The 27,637-nt window shown below is 40.1% G+C and overlaps 2 protein-coding genes across 3 annotated transcripts in view; both read left to right on the top strand.

Annotated features, from left to right (window-relative positions):
* Positions 1-10,185, top strand: part of LOC147171339 (uncharacterized) — a 36,367-nt gene extending 26,182 nt beyond the window's left edge. The window contains exons 7-14 of the mRNA XM_086081080.1: positions 539-658; positions 2,047-2,160; positions 5,407-5,520; positions 7,445-7,558; positions 7,683-7,729; positions 7,808-7,984; positions 8,056-8,206; positions 8,395-10,185. Of these exons, the coding sequence (XP_085937206.1) occupies positions 539-658; positions 2,047-2,160; positions 5,407-5,520; positions 7,445-7,558; positions 7,683-7,729; positions 7,808-7,984; positions 8,056-8,206; positions 8,395-8,852 (1,295 nt within the window). The 3' untranslated portion in view covers positions 8,853-10,185. The remainder of the gene's footprint in view (positions 1-538; positions 659-2,046; positions 2,161-5,406; positions 5,521-7,444; positions 7,559-7,682; positions 7,730-7,807; positions 7,985-8,055; positions 8,207-8,394) is intronic.
* Positions 10,186-11,755: 1,570 nt separating this feature from the next.
* clasrp (CLK4-associating serine/arginine rich protein) lies at positions 11,756-26,053 on the top strand. 2 transcript variants are annotated; one of them, XM_086080823.1, is made up of 21 exons: positions 11,756-11,857; positions 12,894-13,033; positions 13,761-13,858; positions 14,898-14,999; positions 15,113-15,192; positions 15,364-15,448; positions 15,546-15,682; positions 15,890-15,986; positions 17,001-17,079; positions 17,150-17,223; positions 17,889-17,930; positions 18,017-18,223; positions 19,411-19,683; positions 19,753-19,938; positions 21,200-21,239; positions 22,210-22,270; positions 22,350-22,408; positions 23,962-24,008; positions 24,143-24,231; positions 24,880-24,904; positions 25,534-26,053. In XM_086080823.1, exons 2-21 carry the CDS (start codon positions 12,935-12,937, stop codon positions 25,628-25,630), a joined length of 1,977 nt encoding a protein of 658 aa, XP_085936949.1. In that variant the 5' UTR covers positions 11,756-11,857; positions 12,894-12,934; the 3' UTR covers positions 25,631-26,053. The 2 variants fall into 2 exon arrangements, 1 of the variants encoding a protein (XP_085936949.1); XR_015095589.1 differs by lacking the exons at positions 24,880-24,904; positions 25,534-26,053 and having other exon boundaries at positions 21,200-21,243.
* Positions 26,054-27,637: the final 1,584 nt, after the last annotated feature.

The following is a 27,637-nucleotide window of genomic DNA, read 5'->3' as shown; positions in this document are numbered from 1 at the left end:
ACGAAGCCCTCTTTGATGAAGAATCATATTTTTTTCCGTGTTGGTGCGGTTCTTGTCACACCCTCTCAGGCGTTTCCCTCAATACTGATCTTCTCGATGCGATAACCCCCCCCCCCCCCCCCCCCCCCCGCTAAGAAAAGCTTCACCTTGCTCTCCCTTTCCCAGCACACTTTTACAAAGATCCTCCAACATGATCCCAAGATAGGCCCCCTCCAACCACAGTGTGGGTGGGGGAATTCGGGACCCCGTTCGAGACCCCGGCCCCACTGCCCATGGGACTTTACATTGTGTAGTGGAAAGGTGATAGCCTTGGGTACGGCCATTGTGAGCCTGTAACTGTAGGCGGGGTCCTGCAGGTGCAGACAAAAGAGATGGGGATCACTGCGCAAATGTGTGTGCGCAATGTTTGGTTTTTATTTCTGTAAAATATTGAAGGCACTTTACAAAAATGCTTTCCAAACAGATTAAGAATGTTATTAATATGCCTTAAATGTTTTGCCATTCTGTGACCTAAATCAAACCACTGTGCGTGTTTCAGACCTGAACTACTGCGGGACTCACCAGCCTTGCAAAAATGGCGGCACTTGCACCAACACGGAGCCCAACGAGTATCAGTGCAATTGCCAGGAAGGTTTCAGGGGGCGCAACTGTGACATTGGTGAGTGAAACTTTAGCAAGGTCACTTCATGGCCCAATTATTGCCGTGGTTGTAGTTTGACTAACGCTAAAATATAAAGTGTGTTTAATATTTTGGTAAGTATGTGTTAGGCGATTAACATTTTTTAATCGTAATTAATTGCATGACTTCAATAGTTAACTCATGGTTAATCAAAATGTTATATCTGTTCTAAATGTAGAATAAAATATTTTTGTTCTAAGTTTTCATACCTTTGTTAACATAGAAGTGGAAAAAATGTTAAACTAATAGAAATATGGCTGCATCTTTTTCGTCATTGATACAGAAATTTCTTAATAATTCATAAATCTGAGTTGAAATTAAAAAGATTTACTGTACTGTAGTGTGATATTTATTTGTTGGTCATTTTTCTGCCACTAGATGGCATAATTGCATTTGTAAGACGTCGGTGACGGCTATTAAGAGCGATCTAATCTTTAACATGAAGTAGCTTGTGAAATTCTGCACATTTTTAAAAAATTGTAAAATACAACTTGACCCCAGTCTCCACAAACATATCCATTATTTTTAAATGTATTACTGTTACATTTTGACGTGGACGTGTCTGCTGCGTTTGCGACTGTAATTCCCCCAGTACAGGCTTTCCAAGTAAAGGACGGTCGTTGATCATGCGTTAAAAGAACTTTAAATTAACTAAAAATTAAGACACTCCCTAATGGTAAGCCACTTTAACATGATGCACTATTTGAACATTAACATTGCACTCATTAAATATAGGGAAACAAAAGAACTATATGTAAATAATGATTAAATCAAACATAAAAGTTACTGCAAATCAAATTTGGACTTCATCTATCAATTTCCATTCATTTTATTTCATTTCCCCCACATGTGTTTCTTTAAAGATTTTTGCCAAGGTTAAACTTTGTGGCCCTACTGCAATTGTCAAAGATATGTTTGGGGCAAACACAACACAACACCACTCCTCACCAAAAGAACACCATGCCAGCAGTGAAGCATGACATGCGTTCATTCTTTGGGGCTGTCTTTTTAATTCCGCTTCAATTGGGGACTTAGACAAGGTGAAAGGAATTATCAACAGTTCTTATCAGTTGTCAACGTCGGCACAAAATCTTCACTGCAGGCGTCTGCTTGAAAGCAGATCATGTCAAGAAAAGCCTACCAGAGCAACTATTGGTTGGTTTCGGTACATGCCTATCCCCCAGATTATCCTGTACTATGATGTACTATACACACGGCATATCCAGATGCCTGTACATCACCTAATGAAGTTCCCTGCGAGTATATTATAACACTGCTAGGTCTAATCTGCCAGTTTATATACAACATCCTCCCAAGGGACTAATGAAGAGCTTGTTCTTCGCCTCTTTCCTCTTTCCTCCCGGCAGTCGAACACGCGTGCGTGTCGTCGCCGTGTGCGAACGGCGCCACCTGTGTGGAGGACTCAACGGGCTTCAGCTGCGTCTGCGCCGAAGGCTGGACCGGGCAGACCTGCGCTGATGGTGAATGGCTATCATACATGCTAACACACTACAATCGTAACCCTATTAAAGAGGGAGTCCGCCTTAAATTTTTCTTGACAATTATATGTTATATGTGACCTCGCTAGTCTAAACATGACGTTCTGATTAATTTTACATTTGTGGAATATGAGTTATGAAGCAAAATCAAGCAATTTTTATCAATACCAGAAGGCGGCCATTTTACCACTTCCTGTCGATTGAAGATGACATCACAGTTTCTCATGTCTCAGCTAAAAACCAATCACAGCTCAACTTCAGAGAACAGGTGACCTGTGAGTAAATGAGTGAGTGAGTGGGGAAAAAATGGCCACCTTCTGATATTGCAAAAAACTGCTGGATTTTGCTGCTTATTCCACCAACACAATATTAACCAGAATACCGTATTTAGTAGGGGAGTTAAAAAAAATCATTTTGGCGATATATCGCGATATTACCGTGCACAATTCTCGTATCAATTCAATATGCGGCCAAATCAATTTTTAAACATAAATTTTTGATGGAAATATTCAACAAAACATCTTATTTGAGGTTAGCTTATAAACCAAGAGTGCCATCTAGAGGAGTAAAAAAATATCACAGGTGCTTCATAAAGCTTAATTTGTCTGTCTGGCTAGCTAGCTAGCTAGCTGACCCATTTAAACCAAGAGTGCCATCTAGAGGAGTCAAACTCCTCATCACATCATGAAGCCTCATTTGTCTATCACTACTGATTAGTATTTTCAAAATTTTGAAAAAAAAAAAAAAATCGCAATAATCGACGTATCATGATTTATCGGTATCTAATCGAACCGTGACCTATGATGAATCGTGATACGGATCGAATCGCCAGGTACGAGGCAATTCACACCCCTGCTAGTTAGACTAGTGAGGCTGCATAGAACATATTGCTATAGATTTTTTGGGGGGGGTTGACTTCCTCCTGTAATATTTTGACTTTTTCTTTTCTTTTTTGCCTTAACCATCTCCTCGGGATGCTGTATGCAGTCTCCAATAACACCATGAAAAATCACCAGATTTGCTGTTCATGGCTTTCTTTGGTGGAGTTTCTAAATATAATGAGAACAAATGTTGTTTTAATAGCTTGGATACAAATAATTGGGTCTCTTTGTGCAAGCAAGCACCATCCATTTAAAAATGTTTTTTTTTTATTTCTCGTACTTTGAAAGGAACAGCCCCACCATGTTGTTATGTCTACTATGTGGTTACTTCTTTTACCTTTCGCATAATTTCCCTTTAAGAACAAATGATGAGAGCTCTATATAAATATAAATAGATACACAAATGTCATTTTTCCAGCAAAGATGTGTCTGGATGCTCTTTGCTGCACTTTCCCTTCAAACCTCATCAACTCCATGTCTGCGCCGTGAAGCGAGAATAAAGGTCAAGCATGTTTTGGTGGAGTAACAAGCGAGCTGTCACAGCGGCGTGCGTGCATGTGCGTCATATAAGTGAAAGTATGTGTGTGTGTGTGTGTGTGTGTGTAGCTTCAGACGAGATTGAACCGCACGGGTTATCGTACGTCAGAGCCGAGACTGTAAACAGGCGACGTTACGCATCCCTGATTTTCCTCGCCATCAGGATTTGCCCGGCGTGTATACTCAACAACAAGATGTATTTTTGTTTATTGTTATTATTATGACAAGCAGACGAACAACGAGAGCAATTAGTTTTGCTTTTGTCGGTTGCTTGGGTGGCCACAACACAGCTTGGATGCGGGTTGTATGTACGAGCAATATTAATGAAAGTCTTCTGTGTTTGTTTGGAATTGCCTGTTTAGTTGTTCGAGCGGTTGCTGGTTTATTATTGTGCGGGGTAGGAGTCGGGTTCAGATCTGTGGAAAATGCTTGTTGGGTTATGTGCAGTAAGTGGAAAAAGGTAATAAGGGATACAGGAAGGATTTTATTAGACATCTATGTATGAGAACTCGGCCATCAAGTCATATATTTTGATGTTTTGGGGGAACTCAAGGCAATAATTTTTTTTATTGCAATAGTGTATTTATGTACCCACTAGTCTAAACATGGTATTCTAATGTTAATAGTAAAGTAGAGGTGTCAGGCGCTAAATTTTTTCTATCGTAATTAATCACATTACTTCAATAGTTAACTCACAATTAATCGCAAATGTTATATCTGTTCTAAATGTACAATAAAATGGTAGAAAATAGAAATACAACTTTTCATACACTTAAAAGTGGTAAAAAGGTTAAACTATTAGAAATACAGGAAGTCTTTCATAATAATTCATAAAATTTAGATACAATTAAAAAGATGTACTGTAAAAACGAGATGTGATATTGATTTGAGTTTAGGTCATTTTACTGCCACTAGATGGCATGATTGCCTCCGTGAGCCGTTGGTGACAGCTGAGTGCATTTTTCTTTCTATATATTAAGAGCTATCTAATCTTTAACATGCAGCAACTTGTGAAATTCTGCATATTTTTTAAATTGGAAAATACAACTTGACCTCAGTCCCCACAAATATATGCATTATTATTAAATGTATTACTGCTAAATTTGGACGTGGACGTGTCTGCTGCGTTGCGACTGGAATCCCCCCAGTGCAGGCTTTCCAAGTAAGGGCCGTTAAAAAAATGGTGGCGTTAAAGAAACTTTAAATTAACTCAAAATTACTGCACTAATTTTGACACCCCGAGTTTAAAACCTTCTGTATGTGCCCTCAATAAACTAGATAACTCGTTTGTTATATAGCAGGAATACACAAACATTACCTAACCTACCGAAGAACATTAAATATCGGTAGACAGTATTGAAGTTGGCACTTCCTTTGTAATGACCATTACTGCCGTCTACAGGACTGGAGAGTAAGTGTTACCCACTACCCAACATATCTTTCAAACGAGACGGACATTGGAGTTGTTTCCATATTTTTCCTTTGTTGATTCCTGCTTGACATGTGTGGAACAAGACATTTGAACCCCTGTCACATTTCCCATCTCCCACCCCCTTGAACGAACTCGCTCCTCCTCCACCTCTCTGGCTGCGGAAGATGAGAACGTGCCGGGGTTGATGATTGCATTTATAACTGCTTACGCAGAAACCACAGCAGCAGAAAATATTTAAAGCCTCTGAAGCGTCCGCATACCGGAGCTGCATGGTTTATCACGTGGTAGCATAGCGCATGTGACACACATGCAAAATGTCTTGGATGCACACTTTATCATTACGCAGGAGAGTTGTTCACGGATGTTTTGTCTTCGCAGCGGTGAGGCAGTGCGACCGAAGCCCCTGCGGACCAGGTGCGACTTGTCAGGAGGCTCCGGGAGGTTACCAATGCCTCTGCCCGCCTGGATGGAGCGGCAGAACCTGCCAGCTGGGTCAGTGGGTCAATATTAAAGCCTTGCCGGGCAAGCAGCCATGTTGGGAACGCTGTTGGAATGCTTCTTAGTGGGGCAGTCAAACTGAGTGATTCTTCCTAACAAATACTGTGTATATATATATTAGGGATAGGTGAATAATATCTTTATCATGGCAATACCAGTATTGTCTGCCCTCTTGCGGTCGTTTTACAATCAGGGACGAGAAATTAGAAGATAAAAAATTGCCATTGACTCATTCAATGCCAGCCCAGTTCAAATGGATTTTTGACGTCAATAGCCGTCAATGGCACTGAATGAGTTAATTTCATGCAGTTTTTTGCTATACTGGGATATACGTAGGTCTTTCTTGAAAATAATCGGTAATCGTTTTTGGGAGAAATTTTGTTTATCAAAGGTACGCGGTATCGGTGTCAGTGATTATTCAAAAGCTGAGTTAACATACTGGCAGTGGTCTGAAAAAAGTGGTATTGAACATCCCTACTTTTTTCTTTCTTTTTTCTTTCACTTTTAATTTTATTTGTAATTTTATTAATATTAGTGCTATTTTCTAATTTGCATTTATTTATTTATTTTATTTGTTATATTATAATTTTTATTTATTTATTTGTGCTGTCAAATCAAAGTATCAAAGTATGTGAACCATGAAGCATAATTAAAAAAAAAATGTTTAAAGCATAAAACAGCCAGAACTATATTCGCCGAGTTTAAAATAGAAATTCTGACGACCTTCAGATGAACTCTCACTTGTTTTGAAAACAACTCTCATTACTGAGCCTCGGGGCCTCCTCGCATCCATTCCCACACGCAGCATCCTTTTCAAAATCCTTCATTTATAGCCGCTGATTACAATTTCAATTAGACCTGCGCTGCTCACAGCCAGTAAAGCGACGTCATTTCAACGAACGGAATGTGATCAAATTGTTCCCCTTAGTGGTGCGCTGTTCATTTTAAACCGCAAACATCATCCACCCTTCAGGGGTGCATTCTCACAGAATGTTGCATTCATTCACATCTTCCTCGGGGCCTTCGTGTGCTGGATGGTTGTCGGGGAGAGAATACTGTGTACAGTCAGGCCACACATACACACACATTGTATACACTCACTAGCTGCCTGGGGATTGTAGCATTAAAAAAAAAAGGATCAATTTTTCATTGTGATGGACCGTCCTACTCAACTGTGTTAAAGTGATACATAACTCTGACACTTGATAATCCCCCGTAGCTGCACACACCATGTAATATAGTACACACATACGCACCGCTTTCAAAGTCAAGTGATAAATGACTTGAGCTATTACTGTAGGTGGACCCGTGGCATTTTTATAAGAGGAAAAAGTCATCTTCCAATAGATGTCAGAGGGTACAATTAACCTCTGTATCTGCATGCGTTCGCATGCGTGTCCATTTTTATGGCGCCGGTTGCTAAGCTACTTAGCAGGAAGTAGCCTATTGCCTTTTCCGACTGGTTTGGATTTAAATTAGTTACATCAGAAATCCCTGACTTTGCTTATAATGCGAACCAGATGTATGATGCAAGTAAAGCATGCGTGGCTTCATTGTAAGATAACCTTTTCAATGTTATGCTAAATGCTAAAATCACATTTGTACCACTTTAAACAAAACTGGCACATTCAACCTAGTAGAGATCTCATTCATTGCTTTAACGTGTCACTGTACATCATCTGTGTTGTGTACCAGAGTTTGGGACACTGGGCTACTGAATTAATGATTTTTTTCCCTACCAAAATTGATTGCTTTTGCCACTCTGAAATCATTCCGCCACCACCGTCTGTCATCATAATGGCGCCACAACGTCAAACATGCCTGAAATTGATTTAAAAAAAATTCTATTTGGACACATACTCCATTAAATGTTGCTAATTTGTGATTATGACAACTGATTTTTTTTTTCACCCTTTAGACGCCGATGAGTGTGAAATGAAAATATGCGTCCATGCCCGCTCTTGCCGCAACCTGATTGGTGGTTACCTATGCGACTGTCTTCCTGGATGGGCGGGGCCAAACTGTGACATCAGTGAGTGTGGCATTTATCAGTTTCACAGCAACAATCCTACCTTTTTATTAATGCGTTTTAATTTTTTTTATTTTGTTGTAAATAATTATGCATTTATATGTTTATTTTATTTTATTTTTATTAGGGAACACCAGCTGCCAGAGCTTGTGTCTCAATGGTGGACATTGTGAGGTGAGTCCAAATATTTTGTGGAATAATTTTTATGTTCACAAATTGAACACTAAATATACTTTAAACTGCCTCGGGTAGGACCAGATGTCAGGGTCCAGATGTTTGTGCCCACCTGGCTTCTCTGGCAAATACTGCCAAATTCGCCTCGGCCCTTGTGACAGCGCCCCCTGTCTGCACGGAGGGCGGTGCACAGCGAAGGATGAACGCGCTGTCGCCTGTGACTGCCCTTTGGGCTATTCTGGAATCTTCTGTGAGGCAAGTCAGCAAATGTAACTCAGCAAATGTAAATGATTCATGTCATTGTTAACATCACACTTTTATTTCAGATTTTACTGGATGTGTGCAACCCAAACCCCTGCTTGCATGGGATGCCCTGTCACAACATCGATGGCAGGTACATGTGTGCCTGTCCTGAGGGTTACCGTGGAAACGAGTGCCTCAGCCTAAAGAGCCCTTGTTTTGGCCCTCACTGTCCAGGTAAGTGGATGGATGGATAGATAGACAGACAGACAGACAGACACTGAAAGAAGTTTCTAACTAGTCACCTCACACTTTGACAGCTCTATCAATGGCTAGCTAGCTAGCTAGCTAAAAAGATAGTAGATAAATGTTTGTTGATACAGTTTTTGGAATGATTCATAATGTATTTCCGCAATCCCTTCCAGGCGCAATGTCGGACACGAAAGGGGGCATCAGCTTCTACATGGTCTTGTTGGGCGTCCTGGCATTGGTGATGGTGTGCGCTTGCACCGCGTGTGCCTTGGTCCTTTCCCACTTTCAGCACAAGCGGAAAAAGCAGCAGGCCGTCCCGCCGGAGGAAAGCACAATCAACAACCAGAGGGAATATGTCAACCTAATCCGAAATCTGGACCACCTCGTGCCCCCGCCCCTCCCGCCTCCTGCCGCTCCACTGGTTCAGACGCCACCCGGCATGGCCGCCGCCGCAATTAGTCCGCACTGCTACGAGGAAATAGAGTTGACTTTCCCTCCCTCTCCGGCCCCTTCGCACTCGTCGTCTCCTGGGCCAAAACAGGCCCGCGTCCCAAAACTGGATATTTCCAACCGGGAGCGGGAGAAACTAAACCGCATCCACTGCACAGACAACCACGAGCTCCAAGTGTGACGCTTCAACTCTGAGGCTTATTTCATCCTGCATTACTTTGCACTCTCTCGCTCACAGGGTCCACGTGTCTTGTTTGGCCTGTCGTGTCCTGGAGACTCCTCAGATCATGTCATGAGCATTTTCATCAAAACTTCCAAGGACTTTTAGGACTCGGTACTTGTAATCCCAGTACTACGACAGCCCTGGTTTGAAGGAGAAGATTCACAACTGTCGATAGAGATGTTATGTATGTGGTGTGTTGTATTGGTAATCATGAGTAAACCATGAGAACAGTGGGTCCGATTTGCCACCGTGAATATTGAACAGATTTAACATGAACCGAAAATCACTTTTAAGATACCCTACACAACTGTATAATCGACTCAGGGTCGTTTTTGAGAGAAAGCCAAGAATCAGACAGCCTTTGCTGACTTTGATCGGAAAAGAGGAAACATTTTCAAGTTGGCCTCGTTTAGTTTAGTCAGTGTGGATGAGTCCAAAAGCCAGCACTGCAGACCCCACCCCAAATGTTTCCTCAGCATTTTTGAGTGTACCTTCTGAATTCAGACACACAACAGTCCTCAAAAGATTCCAGAGTAACATTCCTGTGGTGGAAATGCGCCGTAGTGACCACTGAGGGCCTGAAACAGTCAGTTACAATAATTCAGCGGGCTTTCAATGACCGAATGAATGGATGATTATTTAAAGTCCAACTGGACTGAATGTGAGATTATTTAAAGCCAGCCAGCGCATCTTCTTATACGAGAAGCTTCACTTTCCAACACATTTAACTGGACTCAATCCGAGTTTGTGCGTGAAAGACAATATATAAAATATGTAAGGAGTCGGAGAGAATCCTCCAAGTTGTGCTTTAAGGCCTCATGAAATGTTTTTAAAACCATACACTGTTGCCTGTGTTGCTTCTGTGATGCTACCTTTGTTCATTCCGCTTGTAAGATAGTTTTTGTACATAACTATATTGTAAATATTGATGCCTCCCTTTTTTTTGTACCGTGGTTCAGTCTGAGAGTATCACTCTTGTTGTTTTACTGCCGTTCTGTAATAAAAGTGCATTTAACTGATTTTTTGGGGATGTCCTCAGAATTACGCTGAGGTTTTATTTTGGATTTGTTCTGGTTTGTAACCACTCCAGAGAAGAGAGTTTGTTGCCACAGTCTGAATGTGAGGGTTTTGTAATTGTGATCACTGTGGAATGTAACAAATACTTTCATAATAATGTGTCTCAGTTGAATCTACCTCACTGAATTTATGACATATTGAAAAGTTCCCGGATGTGACGACGAGGACTGACTGCGCGAGTAAAAAAGGGGGAGAGATTTGCGACAAAACTGAAAGTTACGTCACAACAGAAATAAACAAATCAGTTTTACTTATTATTATCATCTGTGTACTATTTATCCTTCTCATTCAAAAATATAGATTTATACACTGTATGTTGAAATACTTTATTATATTTTTTCTTTCTTTTTTTTTTTCCCTTCTCAGTTTTGCCTTCTTCTACGCAACTGCATCAGCAGCGTTCGGGTGGTACATTAGCACCCTCTACTGACCAGTCACGACTGGTTGTAGGTTAAATTATTATTCTTTTTTTAAAGTAGGGTTTTTTTCTGAAAATAAACTTATTTTCACTGAATAGCGATTAGAATGGTTAGTAATGAATGAGATAAAAAATAATTTATATTTGATTATATTAATAATATATTTATTTTTTTAGTACTGGGAACAGTGGGAAGTCACTGACAATATTGGATAATTAAACATGCCCTAGGTCCAATTGACCAAAAATTTATTGGTGGAAAAATATATCTGGTAGTCTCACATTTATAGCTATGTGCCAGATGGTGTGCGTTAAAAGCATAAACTCATTAACTGTGAGTAAAAGGAAAGGCGTTTTGTGACAACAGGGATGCAGAAAAGACCGTTAATGACTAAGTGGATGTGACAAACGTGAACTTTGGCCCGTGCAAACAGCAGCCGGTCGGTAAGGCTTCCTGTAACCGTCCTGCTTAGCAGGAAATGGAGGAAACAGAGCGCACGCTCTACACCTGCTGTGTGCCACAGGATGTCACTCATGACATGCATGCTCACAGGAGAGAAGATTCAACTTTAAAGTCTGGAGTGCATAAAATGCACTTCGACTTTGTCCAAGTTGTGACATCAGTCTGGAATGGAACACTTTATTATCCTTATATTTTAGTTTAAACACTAATTCAAACTCATTTGGATACATCATAAGTAAATAAATATACATTTTATATTGTATTTTAACTGTTTTTTTTTTCATTGTAATTTAATTTCACCACTGAGACGTGAAAATGGTAGAACAGTTTTAGTTTTTTGCGCATTTGTACACAACAATGAGCTTGACAATATAAGCTTGGATGATGTATAAAGCCAAAGATTGTTTCCCGTTATTGCTTGTCACCCACTTTAAATGACCGCCCCCCCCCCAACACAATACAAACTATAAAGTTATAGATGCATTTTAAACTTGAAATCATTATTTTTCGTATATATTTTTTAATATACTGTACATGAATGTGAATGTATGCTTGACGAACAACCACATGGATAAGTTACAATATGCTCTTTTAACAGCAGAATAATTTTCATTGTTTAGAATTTTTGATTTGACATCATTTGATTAAATTTAATTTTCATTCATCAATAGCTGACTATAAAAATAGATTATAAACATGTTTTGCTTCAACATTTTTTATTTGAGAATGATGCATTCTAAAATGTTTTAAAAAACAAAAATTTTCAGGGTTTAATCTTTAACTTTTGTCTTAATTTTTTCCCTTTTATTAACCCAAACAGAATCATTAAAACATGAATAAATTAGATGCAGTAGTAATGCTCCAGTCCAGCAGGGGGCGCGTTGTCCTATCACCGCAGTTAAAGTTGACGAAGTACAAGAAAGGCAGCGCGGAAGAAGGCGTGTACGGTGGCTCTCTGGATCAGCGTAATATAACCCAGTTTTCTATTTGTTGCCCGTAAAACAGGTAAGCCGTGTCCATGGTAAATGTCACTAAATATGCCCTTTTAAACATTCCTTACGTAGACTGTTTTTTTCTCTTTTGCTCTGGTGCAATTAGCCGCTGATAGCCTAACTAAGCTAAACTAGCTTCTCGGTAAAGAGGCCCCAACGACTACACGCGCTATCAGTCAAATCGCTGCAGCTCATGACAAAACTCCTGCGATGTTTTTAAAACATCTGTCTTTATTTGTGTGTGCCAAAATGGGTTTTAAAAAAAAAGCTGGACTGGGAAAGAAATGGACGTTTAAACACTGTCAGATAGCAATACGAATGGCTCTTTAGGTTCTTAGGTCAACAATTATTAACCTGTGTAAGTGCTTATTCTTGTACTGTACGATAGTAGTGGTAGAAAGTGACGATTTACTACTTCACAGACTCTCACAACAGTCTCAGTCACTGTTAATGCTATTGCTATCTGACTTGAATTTCAAAACTTTGAGTAATGCTTGATGTTAAAAGACAACATTTCTTAATTTTCAGTTCTAATATCTCAAATGCGGTGGTAATTTTGCCGTGAATCGTACGATAACTACAACTACAAAGTCTGCGCTGGCAATTAAAGCGCTCGGCCCGAAAGTGCTGCTTTTTCCCCCCCCATCGCCCCACGGCTTTAAATACCTCTCTGTACTATTATTTTATTACGTGTCTTTTGAAGAATTGAACAGTTCGATTACTGACCCTGCCTTTTACAGCCACACACATTCTGTGTCACAGATGCTACAGTGTACACTTGGTGACCCCAAATAGGCAATAGTTAAACCTGCACCTCACATGGACATTTTGCATTTGTATAGCTATTTAATAACGCAAAACTAATTTGTATCCAATTACTTGGGGGGAATAATCAGTAGAACGGGCTATTCTAAAAATATTCCATAACAGCAGCCATAAAATGAATCGACAAAATTGATTAGTTGCCCAAGAGTCCCTAGTGGGACCTCCATGTATAAAAAAAATAAAAAACTTAACCAGACCCTCTCCTCTCCTTTTCCCCACTGCAGCAACCGTGCCCCGCCGCGCCCCCACCCCCAGTGGCGCCGTCATGTGGCAGGAGGCCCGCAAGCACGAGCGCAAGCTCCGTGGCATGATGGTCGACTACAAACGACGTGGCGAGCGCCGTCGAGAGTACTATGAGAAGATCGTAAGTAGAGTTGCAAAAGTCTGGAATTTAAAAAGTGGGAACCAAATCAAGGGAGATTAAGGGGAGCAATAATCACAATAAATGTGAATAAACAAGAGATTTGATTTGAATGTTGGCTCTTAATTGTGAATTTAAATACAGTACAGCAGCTGAGGAAAATCTATTTGGTCTTAATTGTGATTTAAAGCATCAAGATTTCAAACAAGAACTGCTCAATAGGAAGAGCTCATTGCCGGAAAGAGTTTAACAAGCTAAACTTGAAAACCCTGAGGATAGATGAATTTTTTATTTTTCATTTTGCTTGAGAATTTGCTGCTACTGTTGGATAGGGGATGGAATCACTACATTATTTTCCCTGGATGTCTGCTTATAACAAAACAGAATGTTCATATTCATGCTTCAATGTGATACAGTTATTTTATATTACCCACAATTCCCATGAAGTTTCCGAAATTCCCCAGCTCATCTTCCCATGAAAATTTACTGAACATTTTCCATCCTTAATCCTAAGCGACGATGTCGCTTGCTTGCGTGATGATAATCGTTCTGCCTCGCCGCTGCTTCGTTTTTTGCATCCCTCTGACTTGTTCTGCGGCTGCCACTTTCTGTTGACCTGAGCCGACTCATGCAGCTTCTTAAAACTTTAAACAACATTAGGCAACAACGGGGCAGCCATGGGAGCAAAGTTGACACTTCCACATTTGCTCATTTTTGTCTCCTTTTTTAGAAAAAGGATCCGGCGCAGTTCCTTCAGGTTCATGGACGAGCCTACAAGATCCACCTGGATCCTGCTGTGGCTCTGGCTGCGGAGTCTCCCATCAACATGTAAGGGATCAAAACACATGTGGACACGCACACTAGCGATCTAGAAAATTGACACAACAGTTCAGCTATTACACAAAAATAAAATGATTATCGCAGCTGCTAAGATTTGTAGCCTTGTGTGAGTTCTACCTGTTCTTAAATTGTAGTGGTTAGCAGGTTATCAGTCCTGCCGGACTTCAATTTAAGATTGTTTATTTTCATGCATTACTTGGTTAATGTAATACTTATTTATAGTAAATAAAGGTACATTTGTTCCAGGCTTTTTAGTGAAATAATGTAGACTCACCTCGTCGCCGTTTTGGAGCCCAGCCACCACCACAAAAAATAAAATAAAATAATAACAATCAAGTTCTCCTTACCTGTAGTTGGCGCCACACTGTGGCAGTTTGACACTTTAGTGAATCATCATCTTCATCGGAAAGAAGTTGTTCACACTTACCTGTCATTGTGTTGATTTAACCCCTTCAGATCAGCATTTTTTTTCTGCTGGGCAATTTATTTATTTATTTTACTGATTTTGACTCTTCCCACATAAGAACAACATGGAATTATAATTTTTTTGGGTGGGGGGTATCTAATGTTTTTATTTGTTTTTGTGGATGCCAGGATAATATAGCTGTAACATGTTGTAAACTTACCAAGCTTATATGTAACATTTTCAGCATTAACATCATGCAAATCAAATTGTGATTGGTTAGCTAGGATCCAATCATGAACCAGAAGTGTTGACATCATCCCAATGATGCGTTTTATTGGCTTAGACATGCAAATATGTCATGTCCACTGCTATCATCTATGGGTCCGAAGGGGCTAAAATTGTATGTAACATGCGTATTAGTAGTTTAGGTACTGTATATCGATACTGGTATTGGTCTGAAAAATTAATGATATTGAACATCCCAAAATGTAAAAAACATTCAAACACGCACACTACTCATATTACTCTTGCGTTTTGTGTTGTTAACCTCTTTTTGTTTCATTTCCTGTGATATTTTAATGCTCACTGGACTTTTTGTAAAAAATGTATATTGTCCTAAAGGATGCCTTGGCAAGGTGACGCCAACAACATGATTGACCGTTTTGACGTGCGGGCTCACCTAGACTACGTCCCCACCTACACGCCTCCGCTCATCACCACACCGTGAGTTGATCTCATTCTGCATTTCATTCTTGTTACTCATGTTTATGAACGACGCAGACACAAATCTTTTTCTTTTTTTTTTTAATATAATATCATCTCCTACGTCCTTGCAGAACCCCTGACCAGGAGATGGAGGAGAGGAAGTGTAATTACGAGCGCTACAGAGGCTTGGTGCAGAATGACTTTGCCAACAGTCAGTAATGTATTGTCTGACATCCAGCATAATAGCAAGTGATAATTGTCTCGTTGAATCAAAATCATGATGAACACGTTAAATATTTCAGTAACTGTGCATTAACGCGCCATTTAGAGGCTAACTTTTTGCTGCAATGTTCTGCTTCAACTCTCTGGTGTCCTGCCGCAGTCTCCGAGGATCAGTGTTTGTACCAGATCTACGTGGATGAACTCTATGGTGGCCTACAGAAGCCAAACGAGGAAGAGAAGAAAAAGTATGTCCATTAGATAGTTTTTCCTCGCCTGTGTTTGTGAGAGAGCGTGGTAAATGTGTAAGTGGAAGTACGTACATGCGCTCTTTTTCAAATGCAGGCTGGCTGAGAAAAAGGTTGCCATTGGTTACACGTACGAGGACAGCACTGTGACAGAACCCGACGCCGCCTCGGACAAAGACGAAGACAATTCGGAGAACAGTGAATCCGAAGAAGATGAGGTCATCCCAGATATTGGTGAGCTGGAGCAAAAGCGTTGATTCTGTCTTTCTCAAGGCTGAGCTTTTTCTTGTAAGCTAATCGTAATAGTTTGTGCTGATTGGAGATGTTTTTAGGTAAATATACATTTTATGGATCTTTTAGTATAATTAATTTTCTAATGAATCGAGTCGGTTGTTAAGCATGCGAAGGTGCCACGCTAGCCTGTGTGTTTGTGCATTGCAGATGTGGAGGTGGACATTGACGAGCTGAGCCACGAGCAGGAGCGGGAGCTCAACAAAACGGCCACTCCCTACGGAATGGCCGAAGGAGACTTTGTCAGGTGTCATTTCGATCACTTTTTATGTCAACGTGCAACCGGGAGAATGTCCTCACCTCTATATTCAACTATAGCAAATATCTGTCGTCAAATGGAAATTAAATAATATTTCAGAATAGGATTAGAAAACCAAATTAGTATTGGTCACAAAATGGAAACCACCTTCAGGTAGGCGTACATAGTTTGAATAACAACAACAATAATAATGACTAAAAATTTAAGATGACTCAGATATTAAATTCTTATTAGCGATGATGTTTATTATACTTTTGAGATGTTCTGATTATTTTAAGGTCATCTGTTTGTAATTGTATTTTTAGTCATGATAACATGGATTTATTTTTATCTGACAATAAGGCAAGGAAATCGTCAGAACTTGTTGCTCTTGGTTGAGATTTGAACCCGCGCAAACTTGACTTTGGGCCATTAGTGTTAACTACTAGGGTACTGTGCTATCTCCATTAAAATAATTGAAAACAGTCTGTTGTTGCTGTTGTATACCTGCTCTGTATTTCTCATTAATGGCACCAGGTGGTGCTATTTCCACTATTTAAGCAGCGCTGTCCTCATATTTGTCGTTTATGTAAGTTCAGTTATGTAGGACACCTATGAGGGATTTGTGACAATGCAGCACTGTCAAAATGTGAATATTCTATACATTTAGAATAATAACACATTTCAATGCCAATCAAATTGTAAGATTTTCACACTTCTTGTGCCCGTTCAATGTATTTTCCATTGAGCCAAACAGCCAGAATTCAGTGATTAATTTATTTTCCTATATACAGTACAAGACAACCGCAGAGGCATTTTCTACAAACAGCACTGACTAATTTTAAACAGTATCATTTTCACACTCCACCATGTTAATGGTAACGAGGGAATTTTATAGTCATGACGTCCCTAGGGGCATTCTGTGGGGTTTGTCATTGCGTGTTTATTCTTGAGCAGCAATAAAAATGTCATTAAGAAGGTGTTTAGCTTGACTTAAACGTGCATCCTAATTGTGCCCGTCAGGATGTTGAGGAAGGACAAAGAGGAGGTGGAGGCCATCAAGCATGCCAAGGCGCTGGAGGCGGAGAAAGCCATGTACTCTGTAAGGGAGTCTCTTGGAAGATGTGTGTGTCTGTTGTTTCTACCTTACGCGACATGTTTGTTGATTTAAGGGCCGTCGTTCTCGCCGACAAAGGAGAGAGTTCAGAGAGAAAAGACTAAAAGGGCGACAAATCAGCCCACCCAGGTGAATATATCTACATAAACTATACAATATTCAATTACTGCACTGTGTACATGGCCAATTTATAATTAGTTTCATATCCCAATCTTAATTATCTTTTTTAACTCATTTACTGCCATTGACGGCTATAGACGTCAACAATTCATTTGAACTATTTCTATTAGTTTAAAATGTTTTTCCACTATTATTAACAAGAGTATGAAATCCTAGAAAAAAATATATTGTACATTTAGAACAGATATAAAATTTGTGATTAATGAGTTAACTATTGAAGTCGCGCGATTAATTACAATTAAAAAATGTAATCGCCTGACGCGATTTAAAAGAAGAGAAAAGAAAAGATTACTAAAAATTAGGGCCGTCAGCCAATTAACATTTTTAATCGCATTACTTCACTAGTTAACTCATGATTAATCACAAATGTTATATCTTTTCTAAATGTACAATAAAAAAAAATCTAGGTTTTGATACTCTTGTTAACAAAAGTGGGAAAAAATGTTAGACTAATAGAAATAGCTCAAATTAATTTTTGACGTCTATAACAGTCAATGGCAGTGAATGAGTTGATTACAGAAAAAAAATGCATTTAGATTCTTCTGTATGTGTTTGATATGTAAATCATGTTTTACTTTTTTTTTTTTTTTTTTTTTTTCTTGCTCCTCCATCAGCTACGCCAGGAGAGATAGTCCAACATACGATCCTTACAAACGGTGAGTTCACCCTTCGTTTCTTTCGTTTACAATTTTGTTGTGGTCTCGGTTTGTTCTTCAGCAATGCTTTTCATTTCGTTTCACAGGCCGCAGTCCGAATCCAGCTCCGAGTCACGCTCGCGCTCTCGGACCCCCGGTCCGGAGAAGATCACCTTCATCACCAGCTTCGGAGGCAGCGACGACGAAGCCGTGGCGGTGGCTGCGGCTGCGGCAGCCGCCGCGCAGGCCGCCCCCCCGCCGGCCAGCCACAGTTCCAACGCGCAGCACCCCGCAGGTCATAGCAGGGGTTCCCGGTCGGTAACTTTCCCTCGTCCTGACTTTTTTTTTTTCTCCTGACTTTTCATTGGTTAGTCTGTTGACGTGATTGCTGGCAAAGGGTGATTCCTTGCATTCGGTGCTGTTTTTCTTTAACTGTTATTGGAGGTGAGGTTTATTAATTAATTCATTAATGTGCCAAGAGATTTAGACCTGGTCTGCACCTACACAGAAATCTTTCAAAAATGTATATTCTCTGTCCACATGAAAACACATTTGTTGGCTCTCGCGTGCATTTAGTCAGTTGATTTGGTTGTCTGAGGCCTCTATTGATAATCAGCACGTCGATTCAGAGGCTGTGAGAAAATGAAATCAGCCTCCGCTATTTTATTATTAGTGGCTTTTATTTTATTTTATTTTTTTATAAATACAGCACTTCCTAGGAATCTAAAAAGGTGTCTGATGTTCTTTAGTTAAAATACTGCTAGCAAATGCAGACTACAGCTTTTGTTACCATAATTAGTTGCAATGGCACTAGTAGTTGTTCAGTTTTGCCAACACGCCACTTTGTTGCTTTATTTGGCAACTTTTCCAGCTCCTCGTGACTTTTATTTTTTTTAAGCAAAGAGCAGCAAATCGAACCCTTTTCCAGACTGCAGTAGTAGATGTTAACCCCTGCAAATAAAAGATGTAAAGTAGTCAATCTGCAATAAATGTCTGTGCGATAAACCCGGTAGTGGCTAAAAAATGGTTCAGAGTGACACAAATATGGTTTTTAAATTATCGAGGTAGAAGTTTTTGTGTAAGCTTTAGCTATTAATTTTTTTATTGTACAGAACATCATTCTTCCAGACATTAACATTCGTCAGTTTTTAAAAATGTCCCTATTAAATACGTGAGATCGTGTGGCTCATTTCCAATCGCACTGAAATGCTGAAGATGGAGTCTTTTTACCTTGGTAAAAAAAAAAAAAGTTTTCCAATGGCTGAAAGACCGAAACACAATAGAATTTTTTTTTTTGAAAATATGTGTGTCGTGTGAACATGGTCTAAGCGATTTGACAGGTGTCAAATTCTGCATGTCAGATTACAAGCAATAATGATAATAATAAAGCACTTTGTTTCGTCAGAGTAATAGCATCATCAATTGTAGACTTCAGTAGTAGGCAACAATTAGGCTGGTGCTGGACCCTTCTGACAGAAACTTTGTGTCTGTTTTTGTTCAGGAAACGAAAATCCTCATCCAGTCGTTCCCCTTCATACTCCTCCTCTGACTCTTCATCACGGTCCTCCTCCTCATCCTCCCGTTCACGCCGCCGAACGCGTCGCGGAAGGGACGGCCGGCGTTCTCGGACCCGCTCCCGCTTGAGACGATATTCCCGCTCGCACTCGCGTGACCGAGGAGGGTCCCGGAGGAGACGCGAGCGCACGCGGTCGAGATCGCGGCCCAGAGAGCGAGCTCGGGAGAGGAGGCGATATTCTTCGAGGAGACGGACAAGGTGGCGACTCGTCCTTTTATGGAACGGTCATTTAAGATGCGTGCGACCTGAGCTCCTCTCGGTTTTCAGATCCCGCTCCAGTTCACGGCAGGGGGGTTCCTCTCGGCGAAGCGTCCGTGGCGGCGGCGGTCACCGGCGGGGCGAGAGCGGCAGTGGCAGTCCCTCGCCATCGCCCGGTCGCCTCAACCACAGCCCCTCCCCTGACAACAGAGGACCCCCTATTTCTGCTAACACCGTTACCGACAAACTAAGAAAGTAAGACCATGGAGCGTAAATAGTCCAATATATATATATAGGAGGTCCTTGGTTGACGGAGTCGAATTCTATTCTATTCTATCCTTACGCTGTTTTCTAGCCACAAAACTGTTATAGAGTGCTGATTGCGACACAAGGTAACTTAGCAATTTTAGCTAATTTAATAAAGCCTACAACTGCCACTTAGAATGTAATTTAATTCCCCCACAAGTGGTGAAGGATAGAAATATCTGCTGGTGCACTTTCAATTTTGTTTAGACATTCAATTTCTGTCCAATTAATCGATGATATAGTCGGTTGAATGCTTGATTCTAAAAAGATTTAGCTGTAAACCCGACCAAGGACCGCCAGGAAAGTCAGATGTAAACAAATCACAAAATGTGTGCACTTAATGGCACAAAACATAAATTGCAGTATTTTTTGTAGTATATGAATCAACTATGAAAACATCTCTACTTGGATTTTTCTAATGAGTTTGTAGTGATGTATGATGGAACCTCAAAGTCTCTCAGGGTTAGAGACTGTGGCCATCACAAATGCTTTACTACCGACCAAGTTTTGGCCTAAAATGTAAATATTAGTAACAACATTTTATTAAAATAAGACTGATTATCTTCTGTGTTTAATCAAAATAAGATATTTGCAAACATCTGTTTTAATTTGGAAAACAATGACCGAACCAGTAACATTGTACAACATCAATACCCCTTTTTTTTTATTCTATACAAAGTACAAAATGAACACTAATCACTGGTAATACACTTTAATGCAAAATTAAAATTAATCAGATTAATCAATTGAATAATCAATAGATTAATCTATTCTAAAAAATATTTGATAGCATTACAAGACATGCTATATTTATGAGAATTTTTAATCTCTTCTAGTAGTAGCCATTATAAAACCTTTAACACTTAGCGGCACAAGCAGTGTTTAGCACTGCAGCATTTAAACATTAATCTTCATTTTCATACAAAAAAAAAGAAAAACATCTGAGATAAAATAAAACTAATCGCATTTTTAAGAAATTACCGACCATTTGATGGCATAAAAAGGACAATACTATTGATTTCAATGATAATTGACTATTACTATAAAGATGTAAAGATAAAAGCGCATCACAGCATTTTTTTCCTTTTGGAATGCAAGTAATAATAAAAAAAAATCCCAATCCAAAGTGTAAACCTCCTGCTGCGTGCTACAGGTGAAGGTCCACTGTTTTCTGTCCTAACGTCTCCACACTTCCTTGTCGTCCCTGCAGGCCTGAAACAGCGGGTGGTAAAAAGACGGGAGCTGCCAAAGTCAGTAAGAATTTGATATGGCAGAGGTTTCTTGCTAAAGCCTACTACGCCTCCCTCATCCCTGACAGGCTGACATGGCCGCCGTCCGTCCACCACGCGCCGACGTAGAAGCCCCTTGTCGCAACCTGAAAATAATCTTTCTTCTGTTTTAAGCCCACACATTTATGCCTTAGTCAAAGCTTCCATGTTATAAGAGTGAGGAAAGTCAGTGGACTGGACATTATTGTCGTAGTGTGCATGTTATTAATATTGACTTTTTAGTTTTGGTTTGTTCTGGCTAATGAGTGTGTGTGTAAACCAAGTGATTATGACTTTGCTGGGTGTGGACAAACGTCTGGACGTGTTTAAACAAATGAACATATTTCAATGTCCTGCAGTTCTAAACCGTGAGATCACGGAGCGTGATCATAGTTAACTGTCAATCATCGTGGACTTTCCTTTCTTTTTTTTTTGTGTGTGTGTGTGCGCTGTCCTCGTCCTCCTCTCTGCCGCTGCTTGTTCATCTTTTCCTGGCAAAGAGTCGTCGTAGCTTTGCATACACGCCAGGCCTCTCAGTCAAGAGTTGCGCTCGCCCTCCCGCATTCGACTCGCCTGCGGTGTTGTGACCTGCCGTTTTTCTTGCCTGGCCAGGTTTGAACAGCCCACTGCTGGGTGTGTCGGCGGCAAAGCGCCACTGGCTCTTTTGTGAACTCGCCGGACCTGAACTTGCTCTTGTTTCACGTAGCGTCCCTCGCTGCTCCCTCGGCTGTCCTCACGCATTAATCTACCAAACCTCACCCTCCCGTGCTCTTTTCTTCTTCTTTTTTTTTTTGTCTATTTCGAATTTACTGGACACTTTTATAGAAAGGTTCCCAAGATGATAAAGTACTTCATTCTCCTGTTGCCCACTTTGTCTCATCCAAAATGTACGCGTCACAATTGTTTGGAACGCACTGTTGTCAAGTTGCTAATACAACGGTGTCGCCCGCAGTCCAAGCTGACGCCACAGGAGAAGCTCAAGCTCCGCATGCAGAAAGCCCTCAACAGGCAGTGTGAGTGCAACAACAACAACAAGAAGCACGACCTGCCATTTTCTAGCTGATAATTGCTGATTGTTGCCCCTTCCTGCAGCCAAGGCGGATAAGAAGGCGGCCCAGGTGAAGATCCAGCAGCAGGAGCATAAACGACAGGTGTGTGTGTGTGTGTGTGTGTGTGTGTGTGTGTGTGTGTGTGTGTGTGTGTGTGTGTGTGTGTGTGTGTGTGTGTGTGTGTGTGTGTGTGTGTGTGTGTGTGTGTGTGTGTGTGTGTGTGTGTGTGTGTGTGTGTGTGTGTGTGTGTGTGTGTGTGTGTGTGTGTGTGTGTGTGTGTGTGTGTGTGTGTGTGTGTGTGTGTGTGTGTGTGTGTGTGTGTGTGTGTGCCACCAAAATAGATATAAGATTACTGTTTAATGAACAAAAAATACATTTTATTTGTGAAAAGATATGTACTTTATATATTAATATTTTTAATGGGATGGATAACTGAGCCTTATTGTGCGAAATTACAAACTAAAAGGGATACGTGACTCATTGAGTCATTTTCAGCAGTAAAAAGTTCAGTTTGTCCAGAATTAATGTGATAACTTCATTATTTTTCATATACAATTAAGAACTAATTTTCCTACTTGCTGTCGACTGATGATGACATCACCTGTGCTGAGGAAGTAGGTAACGACCAATCATGGCTCAGTTTGCTGACCAAGCCAAGAAAAACAGATGAGCCATGATTACTTCCTCGGCACAGGTGATGTCATCTTCTGTCGACAGCAAGTGGAAAAAATAGTTTTTAAAGGTATCAATTGTACATGAAAAATAATGAAGTTATCAAATTCATTTTGGACAAAATATGAACTTTTTACTGCTGAAAATGAGTCAAGTATTCCTTTAAGATGAAATTATCACTCACTTCCACAGCAAGTCGCAGATATTAATCAAGGGTCAAACGAAAACTAACGAAAAACTATTTTGGTAATAAAATAACAACAAAAACTAACAAACTACATTTTATGTTTACAAAACTAACTATAATTATAGCGAAAATGTCCTTTGTTTTAGTCTTTTGTAATTAATTTCATACATGCGCATTTGGGGCTAATTTATGTGTGATTTTAAGTATATTTCAATATTAACCATTATAAGGACGTTTGAAAGTGTGTCACACAGAAGTGATGTCATCTAGCAGCAGCCAATAGAAAAGCACCTTCAGATGACGTCGCTCCGTCCTGGGTGACAAATTTGCGTGCTTGACTTGTGGCTCCAATGTTTCGGCTCGCCTGCTTTTTTCTTTAACTCAGACGAAATGCATTACTTTTTTCATTTTACCATGGTTTTTATTAAATATTGCGCTCAAGTAATACACATAAAAAAAAAGAAAACTTAAACTGAAACTAACAAACTAAAATTTTGTATTTTATAAATAACTAAAACTAACAGAACCACCTTGAAAACGAATTAAAACCAACAAAACTCAAAATGAAATAAAAACCAATTCAAATAAAAAATTCCCAAACTAAAATAACCCTGATACGAATACATTTAAAATCAACCCTAAAAAATCTCATATATAAAATTGAAAAAGATGAAAACACAGAAAATGTTTGCTATGACTATAGTGTGTTTGATAAGTTTGCTTAGTGTGTTTTCGTGTGTCAACAAAGACCGTCCTATCCTCCGTTTTCTCTTATTGCCCTGTGATTGTTCCACAGGAGAGAGAGGGAGAACTACGAGCCATGGCACGCAAGATACGCATGAAGTAAGGCAGTGTGTGTGTGTGTGTGTGTGCGTGTGCGTGCGCGCGCGCGCGCGTGTCTGTGTTTGTATACGCAGGTGGACCGTTTGGTATTTGAGTGTGTTGCAACGGTCTGACCTCAAGGCTTCTGTGTTTAGGGAGCGTGAGCGGCGCGAGAAAGCCCGCGATGAATGGGAGCGACAGTACGGACGCCAGAGCAGCAACTCGCCCTCTCCCTCCAAATATGGTAAGACCGCGAGGGTCAGCAGCCTCGCCGGAGCAAACATTTACCAGCGCCATCTCACAATCGGGCAATAGAAAGTTGAAGACTGCATTGCTTAAGTGGCACACTTTCAATTTGGAGATGATCGCATATCTTTAGATCAGAATCCAGCCCCACTATTCTGGTTAATATTGCGTGAGTGGAATATAATTTAAGCACAAAAATCCAGCTGTTTTTGTCCAATTCGGGGGGCGGCCATTTTGCCACTAGCTGTCAACTGAAGATGACATCAATGTTGCTCAGTCACAGCTCAGCTTAAAAAACAACAACAGGTGAGCTGTAATTGGTTGTTGCCTGAGCATCTGTGATGTCATCTTCAGTCGACGGCAAGTGGCAAAATGGCCGCCCCCTGAGATGGATAAAAACAGCTGGATTTTGCTTCATAACTCCTAATCCACAAATGTGATCTTAATCAAAATGTCATGTTTAGACGGGTGAGGTCACATATATCATATTATTGTCAAGAAATGTTTAAGGTTGACTTCAATTTTAAAAAGCCACATGCGTAACTTTTAGTAGCATTTGGAGGCGTGCTGCGTTCTGACAGCTTTCGAGGTTCTTGTGGCGTTGGCTTGCGTTCTGATGGCGCCTCTGTGTGCTCTTGTCCCTCAGGCCGAGATTCCAGCTCATCCAGAAGGTATGTGAGGACTCCTCTTCCTCTTCACGTCATGCACTTTCAATCACTTTTATTGAACAAGTAGTAACTAAAAAATATATATTAAAAAAAACATGTAGAAAATGTGTACAGCAGCCAGCCAAATGAACTATGACACCCATGGCACTCACCAGGTGACGCCACAAACATTCAAAGTCACATATTGTAGTGTGGAAAGTGTGAATGGCGACCTGTAGTGGATGACAATAATACCTGCAGCTTCCATTAATTTTGTAGTCAAATAATGCAAAATCCTTTTTCTATCCAATTACTCAATCGATAACCAAGGCCAAATTTTTACATTCCTTATGTTGGCCGCCTGTTGTTCCACAAGTAGCCACTTGGTGGTTTCAAGGTATGAAGTAGTAGTGGTCAGATTTCAAGGACACAGAGAAGAAGAAGCTTTTGATTCCTTCAAATCGGCATAAAGGAAGTCCAATATTAAGATGCAGGTATTCCAGTCATGAGGTCATCAACACAAAAGCAGACATTGTTTAGCCATAGTCATCGGTATGAAATCTGGCGTGACAATCGAGCCATAATTAACTTTTATGTCCATATTACTGATCTCTTTTGTTTGTTTTTGTCCTCTTTCCTCCTTGTGTTCTTAGGAGGTATCGGTCCCGGTCCAGGTCCCAATCGCAATCGCAATCCCGATCCCGTTCCCGGTCTCACTCTCGCTCCAGAAGTCCGTACAGCAAATACTGAGTTCAAATATTGGAGGATCTCCTTGAAAATTAGAGTCGAACATAAGCCAGGGTGACTGTTGTCGACACACAAACACCTCATGTATGTACAGTATGTAACATGTTATGTCTGAATGTTGACCTTGTCGCTAATTCCTACACACTTCTCATAGATTCTGCTTGAAAAGATGATGCAGGTTATTAAACTGGTTTTGCTTTTCTTTTCTTTTTTTTCCCTCCACTTAAACTTTCGCATGCTCCTCTTCACTCGTATTTTGGTGTGACTCAAACATACACACCCTGAGCACCTTTGACGTCTTCCTCTCCGGAGATCTAACATGTAATATCTGCGTTAAATCACGCCAATTGCATCAAATGCCTCATTTGCTCTTTTTATAAATGCTCTGCGCGTGTTCCAATAAAAATGGTCATGAAGCAAAATGAAGGTTTATGTTGGTATTTGTCTATTTTGTATTTATTTTTATTTTATTTTTTTTGGGGGGGGGTCGGTAATATAAATATACTAGAACCTCTTCATTTCAATGATCCTCTGTTATTTGCCATGAGGTGCCATGCATATATGCATTTTGACTTTCCAGCGGCCAGTGTGAGAGCTCTATCATCAAATTTAACACACTTGCTCGCCCTTCACACCTAAGACCATGTAACCCTGGGTCACATGGCCCCCGGGATGAGGTAAAAATGGCAAATTTGGTCAGTTTCACTTTTGTTACTAGTGGTTTAAGATTCTGAAAAATCACTAGTACCTCCACTTTGCGGTAACGCCAGTCGTGCTGCTTTGAATGAGAGTCTGCTTATACTTCCTGTGTATATTCTTTTAACAGGCCGAGTAGGTTTTTTGTGTGTATTTTATTTTATTTATTTATTTTTTGCAGTATCAATCCTTTGAAAGGTACGCCAAGATCACACTGTTCCAATTCCCAAGTTGCACCTGTGGCCAGTGCAACCTTAGCATGTACTTAATTTTTTCTCCTTAAAAATCGGCTGTTTTATTCTGTTAAGTCAGCAACAATAAACTGAAGGTAATGCACGTCATTTGAACAAAAATACAATAGCATGAACATATGAATGTGTTTGTGTGTGTGTGTTTTCGGAGTGCTGTGAAGAAAAGCAGAAGTGAATAGTTTTGTGGAGACACCTGTGGAACTCAGAAGTAGTTCCTATGAAACACGAAACTGAATGGACTCGATATTTTTGTTGAAAAAGTGCCTCAAAGTGTTAAATACAGGGTGTTCCTCGTTTTACAATATGGTGGCTCAAATGGCTCGTTGTGAACCAGCTTGCGCAGCGACCGTAAGAATGTCATCACGGGACAAGGAGGAGCTCGCAGTTACCGTCATACTTTACTTTTTATAATTGAATGCTTTACATTTATGGCCAAGAAGTGTTTGTTTGTTTTTCATAAAAAAAATGAATAATAAATATAAAAAATAACAATTTAGACAATTTAGCTATTCGGCTAACGATACACTGTAATTATGACTTTACTATGTTAGCATTGGTTAGTAATAGCCTATGGCACGTTTTGATTTCCATTACAAATCAGGATTTGCTGTGTAAACAGAGCCGGTGTATCATTTTAAGTTTTATGATTAATATTTATGTACTTTCTATGTTAAAGCTGCAGTTCCTTTTTAAAAGTGTTCAAAAAATAAAGCTGAGGTGAGTTGTGATAAATTGGAGGGAAATAGTGAATACTATTTGGTGTATTTTGAATACTTTTAATTTTTACTGTGCTTGTGTCAAACTGTAAATTCAATTTAAATAAATAAAAAATCATACGCAAATTTCATAAATTGAATATAACATGGGGTCCTCGACATACTAAATTACTTTGTTCGGAGGTTGCTCACGGGGCACGAGATGGCCCTTTTACTTGCTGGTTTTCATTTGTTGTTTTCTATTTAAGTTAGCATTTACTGTAATTGTGACTTTTCTACTTACGTCGCGTCGCAGGACCGTCGTAAGGCGAGGAGGGCCCGCTTGTCTAGTGAGACACGTGCTTGAC

The sequence above is a fragment of the Leptonotus elevatus genome, chromosome 7 (assembly GCF_054856555.1).
Source record: "Leptonotus elevatus isolate MCC_2025b chromosome 7, RoL_Lele_1.0, whole genome shotgun sequence".
NCBI lineage: Eukaryota > Metazoa > Chordata > Actinopteri > Syngnathiformes > Syngnathidae > Leptonotus > Leptonotus elevatus.
Note: the sequence above shows the minus strand (reverse complement) of the source record. Positions and strands in the feature narration are given on the sequence as shown.